Source organism: Atractosteus spatula, chromosome 13 (assembly GCF_055471065.1).
Source record: "Atractosteus spatula isolate fAtrSpa1 chromosome 13, fAtrSpa1.hap1, whole genome shotgun sequence".
NCBI classification, from domain to species: Eukaryota; Metazoa; Chordata; class Actinopteri; order Semionotiformes; family Lepisosteidae; genus Atractosteus; species Atractosteus spatula.
The window spans coordinates 7,682,139-7,697,112 of NC_142718.1; the positions used below are offsets into that span (position 1 = coordinate 7,682,139).

The 14,974-nt window shown below is 38.8% G+C and overlaps 1 protein-coding gene across 2 annotated transcripts; it reads right to left on the reverse strand.

Moving 5' to 3' along the window:
• Nucleotides 1–6,630: 6,630 nt before the first annotated feature.
• Nucleotides 6,631–14,041, reverse strand: LOC148821738 (caspase-8-like). Of its 2 annotated transcripts, XM_088930497.1 has the most exons (7): nt 13,961–14,037; nt 13,497–13,537; nt 12,426–12,727; nt 12,178–12,212; nt 10,355–10,460; nt 8,279–8,777; nt 6,631–7,300 (listed from the first exon to the last, which is right to left on the reverse strand). In XM_088930497.1, exons 3-7 carry the CDS (start codon nt 12,712–12,714, stop codon nt 7,156–7,158), a joined length of 1,074 nt encoding a protein of 357 aa, XP_088786623.1. In that variant the 5' UTR covers nt 12,715–12,727; nt 13,497–13,537; nt 13,961–14,037; the 3' UTR covers nt 6,631–7,155. The 2 variants fall into 2 exon arrangements, with proteins under 2 accessions (XP_088786623.1, XP_088786622.1); XM_088930496.1 differs by lacking the exon at nt 13,497–13,537 and having other exon boundaries at nt 13,961–14,041.
• Between the last annotated feature and the right edge of the window lie 933 nt (nt 14,042–14,974).

The following is a 14,974-nucleotide window of genomic DNA, read 5'->3' on the forward strand; positions in this document are numbered from 1 at the left end:
AAAGTGTGGCTCAGAGATAGATACAGCACATGATAGGGTGACTAGTGCCACACTATGAACAGCTTCATCATTTCCGGGACAATTATGCCCATATTAAGGAAAACAATACGAATTTACGGCAAATGTGTAACTAACTACTACTGAAAAAGTTGTCTGCAGAATGTGGTTCTTGTCGTTTTCTTGGCGTTGCGTAACCATCAACACTTGTTTCAAAATGCCAGTAAAACATTGTGTAGCAGGTTTGCAGTCAATGCATAGAAACGTGGGTTTTAATAGCATTTTATTTATAGAACAATAGTTATAGTTACATACAGTATATGTATATACTACCTACAGTACATAAATATGCTATAATGCCTGTATTTACCTAAAGATTACCAGTTGACGCAGGTCAATGCTTTGATACGAACACTACAGCGTATATTGCATGTACTGTATACCAAATTACTGAGCATTTCATATTTGGTTCCTTATAGCCCTGCTGATTACTTCCGTTCTCTTTAAATTTACACTATTTGAACGTTCAGCATCCTCAGGGTACATCCATACAAAGGTATAGAACAATCCTATCAAGTATCATCCCTGCCTGTGATTTTGGAAATCAGAAATTCACGCCCAGGCCAAAATATTAGGAACCCCATCGAATAGGGTTTTTTTTTTGTTAAGGTTTTCAAATATGTTGAGCCCAATCCCGTCCTGTGCTTCTAGCAGGACTGCATTCAGCTGAGGATATGATGTGAGTAAAGGCATTTGGGATCGAACTGCCTGTTCATTCAGTTTTATCTACCTCCTCCACCCAATTTCCTCGACCTCTAAAGTACAACACCCGCTTGGCTGACGTGCAAAAGACATCATGCAGTCTGCTTCATCTTGTGAAGTCTGTTTCATGTTTTTATAAACTAACCATGGGTGCCTGAGAATTAGTTATATTTTCATGCACCACTGCATGTTACAGGAGCGGCATGGTGATTAGTAGCGGTGCTTCACAACACCACAGGCCTGGGTAAGTTCCAGATCTGGGGTGCTGGCTGTGGGGAGTGTGTATGTTCGTGTATGTCCCCCCAGAAATAAACACGGAGAATCACAAAATAGAAATCTTTACATTTATATATACACACCCACACCTAAAAGGGTATATATAAATGTAAAAACATCTCGTTAAGGTTAAAAAAAGGCAACAGTTACAGTACATAACAATAATTACTTTTGACCAGGTGCATTACTTCACACGTCATTTTTTTCCCCTTACAATATATTATAGGTTTTTGAGACTCTGTTCTATGCCCTCTGTTTTCCAAACGGATTTTCGACTTCCTCCTTCCCTTCTCTCCACGGATCGCTGGGAGACAGAGGAGAAACGAACGGATCCGAGATCCGAGATCGTAGTCAGGTTAATTTCCGAGTCCGATCCCGAAAGCCCAGGAACTAAGCTCTTCTCGGGGAAACCCAATACTGAGCGCTAGGACCCTAAAGAACAGTGCTTAAGTAGCCTGGCTCTGGAAGGTGTGGTAGAGCGTGGGAGTGGTGATTGGTAAATTAGTTGCGCCGTCTTGAACTGACCCGGGTGGAGGAGGGTCACTGATCGCGGAGCCTCGCTGTCGTGACAAAAATGCCCACGGGGGTCAGCCGATTGTCCTGAGGCGCGACGAGATCGTCCAGTTTTCGGGATGCTGACATCTCAAAGGGGAACACGGCCGATTGGAAGACATCTTAAAAAGCTTTTAACTGTCCCGTTAATTGCAGGACACGTGTCGGGATTCCCGATTTTCACCCCCGGTGTCCTGGGTTAGACTCCTGGTATGGGAACGCATGTCTCCAAAACCATACTGGTAGGTTAATTGGCTTCTGGGAACATTGGCCCTAACTGTGTGTCTGTGTGTGCCCTGTGATAGACTGGTGTATCAGTATCAGATAGGCGCTGGCTCCCCTGTGACTCTGAATTTGAAGAAGTGTTTAGAAAAGTGTTCAGAAGGAGTGTACTGTATGTCACAGTAGTGACAATTTGCCGGAACTACTGTATAGCCGACTTCGCCACTTAGCAATTTCACAGCTGCTGCGGTACCTACTCCCCACACAGGCTGTCAGAGCTCTAGACCCAACAGTGCACCCACACCCACAGTGCAGCACAAGACAGGTACGGTAGATACAAAACTGGAAATTTGACTCTGCCATCAGATTTCAGACAGTAAGCCCAGACCTCTTAAGCAGCCAGATAGTCCAGTCTCCCCAGTCACTTAAAATAGCCATGCTGGACTTGGAATCTTACAGAGGGCCCAGCTTTGCTTCAGTGAAGAGGAAGTAGCTGGCAAAATATACAGTATATGTTTATTTTGCGGTTGAAAAAAAAAGATAAAAAAACAGGTGTGGGAAAAATATTTTTAAATGTGTGCATGTTTTTTTTTTTTGACCTCATCCCAATAGTATCATTCTTAATCAAGGATCAGTGTGCACAAATATGCCCAATAAAAACAGATCTTTTTCCAATATGTTCAAAGACCTCCTAGAAAGGATTGTAACTTCTAGTAGCAGTTCTTGGTTTTAGCAGCAGCACGATTGATCAAACTAGCCACTAATAACTAGAAGACCTGTAGAATTTTTTAAGCAGATCTTGAAACAAAAACAGTTTTTCTCAAAACAGCCGAAACAGCTGCATAAGTTCAATATCTCATTTTAACTAACAATGCTATTATCGTCTACTATCACTAATCAATCTCTGCGTGTTGAGATATTTCCAAACTTCTGTTTAAAACAATAAAAGTATATTTCAATAGTTATGGGTCAGCTTTCCTTTATATTTTCATATCATTCCCCATTTCACCTCTCCAGACATTAATTCCTTTGACAGGGGTTCCAGGACTCCAGAAACACATCAGAAGCTATACCCATCTTTAAATCAGGTTCACACGTTCCTCCTGTGGTCAGCAATTGACTGATTTCTTTTCAAAACCTCTCGGTTCATTTACAGATTTCAGGTCTTCACACTTCATCTCCCAGAATTCCATTTGTTTGGACTGGAAGTCATCTCCCACAATCCCATTGGTTTGGGCATTCTCATCTGCCCTGCCCATTCTCACATGTTCTCTTTACCCAGCCCTTAACGTCATGTTCCTGCTCCTCCCCTCTTTCTCCCACACACCTGAAGACCCCTTCACAGCTCTGTGCCTTTTCTTCTTGATACTTTTCAGGGTGGGCCTCCATTTTGTTAAAACTCTTGAAGTACCGTATAAGGTCGGCAGAAACATTTCCTGCACCTTCTTGAATTTAAACAAGACGTCCGCTTCCAAACTGTTTGTAGTTTCACATTTTGTACATTAAGCGCAAGACTGCAGATGATGTTTTTTAGCCAAACGTGTCTCTTAAGTAGCAACACAGTAAGGAAGCAGTGAAATCTGATTGCACATCCTTTCATTGTCAATTCTCTCTTACTCCAGCGTAGGGTCATGGTGTGCCAGAGACTAACTCAGAGAGGCAGGATACACCCTGGGCTGGATGCCAGTCCATTGCATGTCACACATGAGGGACACCTCAGAGACACCAACTAAGCTAGATACGGATCTTTGGACTGTAGGCGTAAAATGAGAGCAGCCAGAAAAAACTAATTGTCCACAGATAGAACAAGCCAACATCACATCAGGTCAAAAATTGTACCCAGAACCCAAGAGATATGAAGATGCATCACCATGCCAAAGAATCAAGCAAGCTACAAATACTGTTGTGGAAAAGTCATTTTTGCATTCTTAGGCTCTTTTCAAACAAGGATTTTCTTTTTATATGTAGATAGAAACACAATTCTATGGCAGTTTGCCAAAAATGTCAGCCATTTTGTCTTGACAGCAGACCCTGACAGATCTGTTTTTTATAGTGAAAAAGTAGCCTTTTAGTTTGATGAGTGTGTAGAGAGGAACTAATGATGTTTGTTGCAGACACGGCAGGGAACACATTGTTGGGAAGGCTAGAGACAATCAAAGGACTGCACTTTTTTGTTGTTTTTGTTGTTGTTGTTGTTGCTAGGGTGGGAAGGGATGCACCAGGATACCCGGCGGAGCTGATCCAGGAAAGCTGAAGTTTCCTGTTGAAGTTTTGTTTTGGTACACCAAGGTTTAGAGATGGGCCTGTAAGAAGCCTATGACACTGTTTGTGTGTGTCCCTTGTGGACACCTTTTCTTTTCATGTGCCAGTCTGTGGGTGCGCTAGTGGCTCTGAGGGATCCATAACCATACAGCATTGGCTGCTTATGTTTAGTTCGTCTTAAGTTAGGTTTTGATGCTTGTGTTCAAGGTGAACTAAAAAACAAGCTTGGTGTCTTAATACCCAAACTACAGTACATGGTTTTAAGAACAGCTAACCTTTAAATAGTAAAAGTATAACAGTAAAAATCAACACTATTTTTTTAAGTGCCAGAATCATATAGTGCCGAATTTTTAATTCATTCTGAAAGGTATTTGGTTCAATTACAAAATGTAAGACAATCTGAAAAAAAAACCCCATCTGTAATCCACAATGTCTTATCAGAAGCAGAAAAATGTCAGTTTTGTGTATGCCTTAGTTTTTGTTTCCAATTGTCAGCATCATATTACACCTCAGGGGAAGAAAACATTTTGATTTCGTCCGTGTATCGGATGTCACAAAAAGAAAACATCGAGGTGCAGCCGGGCGCGTACAATTTCAAACAAATTGGAAAGAGGTGACTTCAGCACTTTTGCTTCTGTTTATGTAAAATAGTTTCTGTTTGGCACCGTTTGGCTTACTTCCTCTTATCCACAGAATACAGTGGCTGCGGCAAAACTCCCAGTTTGTGGGACTGTTTTGAGAAAAACAGCACTTAACAGCACTTCTCTCTAGCTCTTATTTACAAAATTTGGCTATGCACATCCCCACTCCTGAATCACACTAATTTATTTAGTCAGGACCTGTGAGCTTCCAGCAACTCTTAAACTGTATTACCCACCATTCATCCATTTTCTAACCATTCTATCCAATACGGGGTCACGGTGTGGGAGGCAGCCAGAGCCTATCCCAGCAAGCAACAGGCGCAAGACAGGGACAGGATGCCAGTCCATCGCAGGGTATAGACAGCAGACACTCACACCAGGGCCACTTTTCCCAGAAGCTAATTAACCAACCAGTATCTGGATTTGGAATGTGGGAGGAAACCCACGCAAAAACGGGGAGAACATACAAACTCCACACATATAGCACCCCAAGAAGTGAATCCAGGGCCCCAGTGCTGTGAGGCATCAATGCTAACCACTGCCTCACTCTGCTGCCTTTTCTATTCCACTGAAGATTTTAATTGTCAAAGCTCTATCGGCGCTTCCCAATTGACTGCAAATACAGCAGATTGCTCTTATTTGCTATAAACACAATACATTCCTACAGGGTGTTTACATGTTTGCTGTGTGGCCACATTACCTGCATAAGCTTGATTTTAGTTCTGTTTCAATTTGTACAGCAATTGCATTGCATTTTGTACTTATCCATGATATAAGCTTTGTGTATATTGAAAATTGCTGGTTATAAGGGCATCTGTTGAGCAAATAAAGAGCTGTAACTCCTGGTGGCGTCTACGATGTCTAAGGCGTTCAAACTGCAAAATTTGTCATTCCATATTTTTTTGACAAAAAAGAAACATTCAGCATCGAGATCCAGAATCTGACGCTAGATCACCTTCCATTTTTTAAATTTTGGAAAAAACATCCCTCTGTACTCTTAATATGCCCCTGGAGTATTACTACATATGTGATCTCTCATGCAGACTGTTATGATGACAAGCAGAACTTGCTGAGGTATGAGACCAATGCAGTAAAGGAACTGAATTGTATGTGAGAGCACTATGTCTTCCCTGATTAGACTACAATTGTACCTACAGTATTTGCGTGCAGCCATATATTGAAAAATATGAACTACGGACATGTACTAAAGGGCAAGGTTGTCTGTGGACCTAAATAAAAAAACTCATAACAAAACATTCTTTGATATGTAAAAAAGTAGTTTATATTACTGCATTTATTTATAAAGTTTATAAAACAATCTTCTCTGGAATATGGACCGGACAAAATTAATAGGGAGATATGATGATAGAAGGGAAGCCAGCTTATCGCCAGGAAACCAGTTTGGAGAATCAAATGAAATCCGTGTATTCGATCGTACATACTGTAGTACAGTAATACCAAAATGTTTTCCTTCAAAATTGATAAAAAAGTTGGGTGTTTACTAAACTGTCTTAATATTACATTAATTTAATTTACATTTTGAAGAGCTTTTTCCATTTAGAGACCAAAAGGAAAAGCAACAGTAGCTTCTTACTTTCCAATAAGTTAAAAAAATAATTCCACAGAATTATTGATGGTGACTTAAGGTAATACTATATATTTTTGCCATTAAAACATTTAGGTTTTATGAAATGGATGTATTTGTAGTATGTTGTATTTTAGCAACTGATGTGGACTTTAAACAATGGATTAAGGATATAGATTAAGATTAGAGGCAGAGGCCTACTGTAAGTATAGAATAATATTGACCTTTGTATCTGGTAGAAGGAAACAAAATTAGACCTGACTCAGACAAAAATGGTTCCTATCTATTGGCAAAGACCTTGGAAAAAAACAGAAAAGAAACAAATTTCACTCGTGTCCTAAAAATATTTATTGGAAAAGTATAAAAGTATAAAAGATAAATCCCTTTAAGACAATGCAAATCTAAGGTATCTGCAGTACAGCAAGTACATAAACAAAATTAAAACTGGTGGTATAAACTGAGCTTCAGACCAATTAAAAATAATATTACTTAAAAAGTCTGTACTGTTTAAATCAATCAGGCTAAAAAAGTGCATTCTATAACATGGACGGGACTTGTCAAGGGCTGGGTTTCTGAGGGTTTTATAAGTACTGCTCAAGGAGCAGCCGATTAAGACCAAATAAAAACAGATGATCCGAGTTAACTAATTAAGTAATTAGGACAAGAATGAAAATCAGATGTCCCTGCAGGCCTTGGAAGACGAGAGCTGGCCATCCCCGGTATAAAGGAAATGGGAAGAGGTACAGTACAAGTAGGTATAAAGTAAACATTAATATTAGATTACATCCCATTACGTTTCTAAAACACTACCAGGTTTCCAAATCTATCAACTGTACCATCTGTCTCTCCAAAGACTTCTTAAGGTACAGGGAAGACCAGCTTTTTCGTCAGGGTGTATCTGGGCTCGGGTATCTGTTTGGCCAGTTTGATTCTTTTTATGGTGCCTTCCTCTTTGCTCACTTCCTCGTTAACTTTTGTGAGGATGCTGTGGATATCGTCACCTCTGGAAAGCAAGAAAAAACAAACAAGAGTGTCTCCCAGAGAAATTGTCGTCAAATTCTGTTCCTTCGTGAAAGAAGGAGCCACCATCTGCCGTGTTCGTAGACAGTTCTGTTGTTCCAAAACAATATCCTCACAATACTACCGCAATTTTTACTTCTTTAATGGAATTGGAAATTATTGCTTCTTTATTGTAATGGAAATTTTAGCCAGAACCTGACTTTCTGACTAAATACTGGACACTGTATCAGGGGTGTCCAATCCTGGTCCTGCAAGGCTATAGTTCTGGCAGGTTTTAAAAATAATAATAATAATAACATCACTTTATTAACCCTATACAATTTCTTGTGTTAGGAATTTGTCTTTTCGCATACCCCAGCTTGCTCTCCATGAGACACACAGATAGGGAGAGAGCCTGGGGTCAGAGTGCAGGGTCTGCCATTGTACAGTGCCCCTGGAGTATCTAGGGTTAAGGGCCTTGCTCAGGACCCCAACGGAGTAGGATTCCTCTGCCGGCTGCGGGATTTGAACCGGCAACCTTCCAGCCACAGGCGCAGATCCTTAGCCACAGAGCCACTGGTCCGCCCCTTGGGTCTTGTGAAATATTAAAACTATAAGAAAACTGAAAAGCTGCCAATGGACCATAGTTGCATTAAGCCAACCATTAGCGCAATCAACTAGTTCTGAAGTTGGAATGAAAATCTCGAGACAACAGCAGCTCTTCAGAACTAAGACCAGACAACCCTACTCTACATGTTTCTTAGAAAAAACCTTATTAGTAACAATAATATGGAAGAGGTCATCTTCTATACATTGGCACAGACATTGGAAATGAGGTTACATTGACTTTGTCACAGATATAAACTAGTTTTTGAATGCAGATACCCGTTCTTTCTTGTTGAGAAGTATAATGAATTCCTACAATATCTGCAGTGTATAATGAGAAGGATAGTAAAATAGAATGTGTGGTACATATATTTACCTTGGACAGCCTTCTCTGAGCTGTCTGCACAGTGACTGGATGTACCAGGTGCCACTTCTTACGTCTCTCATGGACAAACACTCCTGCACTGTCGCCATGCCTATGAGGACATCAGCATCGACCGGGACTCTGTATATACCAGAGTCATCGGATTCAAGACGAACAACTGGAAAACATCCATCACCTTGTGCTTCCACTGACTCTTGAAACTCCTTGCCCTGGCAAGCCTGGATAAAGAAGACTTTGGGCTTCTGCACCAAAGAAGGACACTTCTTCCCATCGAAACAGGAGACGATGTCTTTGATCTCGACCTTTTCACCGTCTGTACCCACGACGCACTGCTGTTCTCCGTGACTGAGCACGCAGCACACAAAGCAGTCTTTTCCTTGGTGAGATGCCTTTCCAAACTCTTCCAATGTAGCGCGCATCTCTGCAGCTTTCAGGTCATCGTATTGTTTCACTTCAAAGCCCAACCAGGAGAACACTTCTTCTAAAGCCTCTTGAAGAAAGAAAACAATATGGACTGCTCATTAAAAAAAAAATCATTTACATGGCATTTGACATTCCATCTCTAAATGCAGGTTTTCTCCTAATAGGACAGTCAAGCATTATTGAACTCTTCAATATTTGATAGTTACATTAATATTGAAAAATACGTTTCAATTCATTTTAAATGTATAGTCCAGTTTTCTAAAAATACAAGCCAATATAAGATACAAGCTTTGTTTTCTGTAGTTTATATAGCTTTTTAGAAATGACTGAGTCATACAGTATGTTCCTCTAATGTCACAAAAACAAATCCAAAAACAGTTTCGGTTTGGAATCACAGAAATACATTTGCATGTGATCTGTAAAACAGAACATTATGATTGCCTTATGAAGATTTGGTTATAAACTACTTATAAAGACGATTCAGAAGTGAATTCACATTTTCATCATCATCTTCTCAAATTGTGTAATATTTCCAGACCAGATGCAAAGAACTTCATTTCTGTATTGTTTGGACTTGCAGAAAGTACATTAAATTACTGCAATACAGTATGTTAGTTATGATTGTACCAATATTATGTCTTTACTGTTCTTTATTCTTTTTAGTGATAGCTTTCTTTAACTTCTGCAAGACTTTGAGAAACGAAATCCACATGTTGTACAGCGCTATGTTTTATATCAGCAAAATGCCCTTCAATCTAAAAAACGGTGGTGTTATCTCCTTTTTAAAGTAGGGTTTAATTAAGAAGGCTCCCTTCGAGAAAGTGTAGAAAGATTCATGTTTTTGCTTTTTACTTAATTTATACCCATCCAATTTGTGATTGCCAACTTTGTCTTTATGCCTAGGCTCACAGCATTGACTTGTACTGCAGGGAGATGATGGGGAGAAATCTCAACTGTGCCACCTGCCCATCGGAACTGTTTTTTAATTCCGACAGCACATGAGGACTTGCACATCTCTTGGCAATGCATCATCAGGCAACAAGAAAGTTGCAGGTTGCACTGCTTTGCTTGATATACCATGTCCGTGTTGAGATGCCCTTACAGTGGCTATCAAAAGTATTCACACCCCTTGGACTTTTTCACAATGTAGTTCAGGCAGGTAGCTGCGTCAGCACGCGTACTGTAGGCTGCAAAGGAACAAGTAAAAGTTTATTCCATGCTGAAAAGAAACAATGTTTTTTGGCTGTGGAGCCCTCTTTGGGAAATGTTTTTTTTCTTTTCTTCTCTTTTCAGCATGGAATAAAGCTTTACTTGTTCCTTAGAATCACAATGGATCTTTTTTGCCATAGAAAACACTCTATAAGGTCAATTTGATAACAAAATTCCACAAATCCTCCTAATTGATTCATAAAGATAAGACACAGAATAAGTGATTTAGAAGGATCTGTAGAATTATGTTTTCACTTTGACACTTTATACAGTGTTAAATGTCAATCAATGGCAAAAACTCTGGGTTAAATACATTATCTTTCCATATTGAAGCACAATGAAAATATAAAAAAGGCCAGGAAGAGAGTGATAGCCACTGTAAGCCAAGAAACCGAGTTTAGCAAAGAGGTTGCTACTGTGTCCTTAAATACTCACTGGCATCAGCATTTGTACCAGTGCGTGTGGATAGTCGTTCAAAGTTTAGATTATTGAAGATCAGGCAGTATCCTCGTGGCTTACTCGCCATCCTGTACTCAGTGCCCTGTGCGAGACAAATACATAATACAAGTTTATGAACTTGTTCATCACGGAGTACAGCGATTCTGTTCCTGTAAATTTCGTGGAAGAATAGAAACACTTAAATCCGCCTTGTTCGCAGCAGCTGTTCTTGTTGGTGTTGTTTTGTGACACTGAAAACGAATTATTGATCCACTGGCTTCATCTCCCACAAAGCTCACACGCTCGTTAATGCTGCCCTGTCCTCCAATTCAATGCCAAGATTCGAAATTAAAACACAGTAAACGTTCCAAATCAGAATACCAGATTTCAAATCGGACCAAATTAACGAACAAATCTCATTTGTAATGCCGTAAATTGTACCTGATGGAGGAAGTAAGTGGCAGGTAGTTAATTTCAATTCAATATTTCCTTAATATCAAATAAAAGCTTCAATCTACTAAACAGGAGACATGGACAGTCGCCAGGCAAGATCTGTTTATATCACTGCATTGTTCATACAGTCTTCCTGTAGTTGCAGTGACATTGGACTGATGCAGGCAGTATTTCCAGTGCTGGTGTCAAGAGTTCCAGTTCAGGCCTTTCAGGACTGTGTCTACCTGTCGTGCTGTTTCACCCTAGCTAGACACACTGATAAAAGTACCGCAAAAATGAACAACATGAAAGGACCTGCACTTCTCCAATGGGAGAGGTTTCAATGTGAATATTAAAATCCTCATTCGCAACAATCAGCACTCCTGCCAAGGGGATTGTAGAGAAAGAGCAGAGGTTGGTGCTTCTGTGTAAACAGCACATGAACAAGAGTGTGTCTCGAATTTTAAAACACTCTATTCTTTCCAGCGTTTGTAAAGCTGTAAGCTTTTACAAATGTTTTAAAAAAAACAGTGAACAGAACAGAGATTAATTACATTGTGTACTTTAGTCCTTCTGGAAAGAAGATCATCCAAATTCTAACCTTATTTTCACTTTGTCAACAGGTTTTGTGCCTTTTTCCATGTGTGAAACACATTTATGAAACACTTAGTTACAAAGACGTACCCTATTTTACAATACTTATTTCTAAATAATTGCATATTTACTGTAAGTACTGGATATATACTGTATATACTGATAATAACAAGGAAAATTAGTATGACAGAAGTTGTCAGGAGACTTTAATTCTAATCTTTTTAGTTTAATTATCTACAACTGTGGCATTTATTTGCAACAGATGCAAGAAAGTCCTTAAAAATTATATTTAGAATTTATTTATTGTTTATTATTAGAATTATTATAGAAATATTTTAGACAGTTTTATAGATTGACATATCAGATATAATACAGACGTAGAGACAAACATGGCTTCTATAAAATTAATAATTGTATACAGTAATAATTAATTACTGTATTAGACAGTTCTCATACCCTAACTTGTTATAACCTGGAAGACAGAGCAATGTCTGTCTCCATTTTCATTACAGATGACCTTACCAGAAATAAGATCTAACTAATGCCTCATTATTTTGTTAAACAGAAGTAGAAGTATGGTACTTTTTCTGCATATTAGCTATATTTCCAAACCCTCATATAGAAAACCTCAGGAATGTTTTATTAAATATTGCTTTACACATTGCTTTAGTAATAAGTTGTATATTATGAATGGATATTTTTAGGCTATACCGTATATAATTTAAGCTATATATTCTTCTTTCCTGTTTTTAAACAGAACTTTAAAGCTTCATAATGGAAAAAAAAAACATTACCTGTGTGACATCTTGTGTCTCCTGTATGGGATTAGCTGAAAAACGTTTATGACAGTTATTTATTTAAGCAACGTCTTCAGACTTTATGAAGTACCACTTAAATGTTTTTTTACAGCATTTTATCTATCCATCTTTATGCCTTTTAACAAAAGTATGATTGTGTTGTCACTATGTTGCTTTGGTTGCATTTAATAAATTTCTTAACTGAATTCAAAATACTGTACTACAGCATAAGGTGATGGAAATACCCGACAGATGTACTTTTCCTCCGGGCCATTCACGAAGTTTGGGGAATGTTTCTTTAACGTCCTCCTTCTGGAGAATTTCCAGGAATTCCTGGCACTTTTCATTCCCCTTGAAAATAACTTTGTCCAGGAGATCTGTCATTTTCTTCTCATGATTGTCAGGGGAGTATGCAATGTTTTTGTACTCTCGGTCAGTAATGACCCGCGATTGCTGCACGTGTTGTAGAATATAGGACGGATCACAGCTCAGCACTTCCAAAAGGAACACTTTATTCTCTTTTATGATTTCCATGGTGTTTCTGTGCCTGCAAATAAAAAATCAAAACACGAAAGAGTATGTTAATGCGATTTATTTAGCTTATTCCATGGTAGATTCACTGCCAATGAAAAGATCCAGCTAAACATTTGTCTTTTAGTACATCAGAACAAGTATGAATGAACGCGTAGGTTCTGAAGTGTGTTATTTGTTTATTTGTTTTTCTTACAGGCTTAAAGCTTAGTTTTAAACGTCTGTGTATACATCTTCACTCCCAATTATTATCTTCCTTTGTTTAGCCAGTTCATAGCTTCCTGTTCTTTTTCGGAATGCCCATTTTCGAGCCCATCACTATAACGTTTCAGATCAGGGAGGGAGATAAAGCGCTTTGAAAGTTTGAGCGGTAGGTGTAAGGAACACACCGGGAATAAACTTTAAATGCATACATTACAGGAAGCCATTTTGGTGTGGGAGATAATTTTAGGTTAAACTAATACACAAATCCTTCAGTTCGAGGACAGTTAATTCAGAGACAAACCAACCTGAGGATATACTGTACATACAGTATACTGCAAATCTGAAATACGCTTTAACCTAGCTGTTTTTTTACATTCGTCTTCTTACTTTTCTTCTTTCTCACTGAAAGAAAGGTACTTTTTAAAAGCTAAATACAAAACAACGATAAATGTGTCCTTAGAAAGATACGACCTCGGAATTGCAGATATAAACAATCGCCCCTCGAAGGAAACTGTTACTGCGATTTCCGAAAGTTGAATAGTCATAAATTCCCTAACAACAGCAAAATCACAAGCTCTCACCTCGCAGACTGTTCACCAACACATCATGCACTGTATAATCTCTACAAAATAAAGAGATAATAAAGCATTGCAAAAATAATGACAGTAATAACACTGAACTAACGCAGTAGTTCTAAGAAAACACGTGGTGTGCAGTAATTCATTCAAACGTCTGTTTGCTGTTTGCACCACACACTGTTTTTTTTGTGTGGTGGGGAGTCGTTTTTTAATACATTTAAATGTAAAGCTTATTCACAGTTTTCAACCTAAGCTTCTTTCGTGAGCGGGTATGAGCCAAACGTTTGCCAGAGTGGAGCTCAAAAACGTCTTAGCTGTATAATAGTAAAAAAAAAATGTGTAAAGGTACAAGAAAAAGACGGAAATAGCGTTTATACTGCAGTTGTACAATGTCTACAGTTTACAATTGCTGTACAACAAAATAACATGGTAGTCACACGTAACACAGATAAATAATTTTCTCTCACCTTTGAGAAGTCTGCATATGGAAAAATATTGTGCAGAACCACGAAGAAAACTCTTGTTCGTGCTAAAGCTAGCTAGCTAGCGGCCTCACTTTCACTACGGAAGTGAAAGGACAGATATATTTAACTCTTGATGTGCCTTGGAAAAAACATAGAAAACAGGGTGTAAACCTACAGCAAACAGACAATTAAGGAATATTATTTAACTGCACATGTGAGGATGACGATGATGATTATGATGATCAAATTGTGAAAAGCCACTTGACAACTGTTGATCTGAAAACGAATATAATCACAGCACACAACTTTTCTTTTTCCGTTATCTCTGTGGTAAATACAGTAGGTGAAACCCTACTTACCGTTGGGTAAGCTTTATTCAAGCACTTTACAATGCGTAAAGACGTACGTGGGCTTTCGTCATGCAAGAACTTGAAGGATTGAGAATGTAAGAATTCAAGAATTGAGGCAAACTATAAAAAATACAGCTTTTAACTGAAACATTTTAAATTGATCTGTAACAAGTTTCCATTTATGTCCCCTCTTTTGTTACCTGAAATTAACTTGGTATATACAGTATATAATTGAATCAAACATTTATTCCTTTAAAATTCTGAAGACCTTCATAAATGTGCTGTCTGAAAAGATTTCTCTCCCTCTCATCCATAGCCTTCATGTCCTTGGCATTTTAGTGGCTGGGTTGTGGGTGAACTGTTGTTCATCATTTGGGATGTTCACAGTCAGCCATTTTTGTAACCTAGCACAAAATGACAGTCCAACAGTCGATCAATGTCCAGCCAAGCTCTGGGAGAGCACGAGTCTCAACACTCAGGAAACACAGAGATAGTTGGGGTGGTCCAAGGGCGATAGCCCGACCAGCAGTGTCTGTTTGCTACAGAGCTCCACTTATAGTAACTGATGGCAATCTTTCTACAAAGCATTACATTGATCAAGTTCTTCTTTTGGCTGATTTTGACAAACCAATCACACATACTGTAATTTTGCACGTCCTTGTGGTGA

Excerpts from the sequence above, each read along its gene's own strand:
- LOC148821738 (XM_088930496.1), bottom strand. Across the intron at positions 10,461-12,177 it reads AGACACAAGATGTCACACAG|GGCACTGAGTACAGGATGGC; the intron begins GTAATGTTTTTT and ends TGTCTCGCACAG. Across the intron at positions 8,778-10,354 it reads TGGTACAAATGCTGATGCCA|AGGCTTTAGAAGAAGTGTTC; the intron begins GTGAGTATTTAA and ends TCTTTCTTCAAG.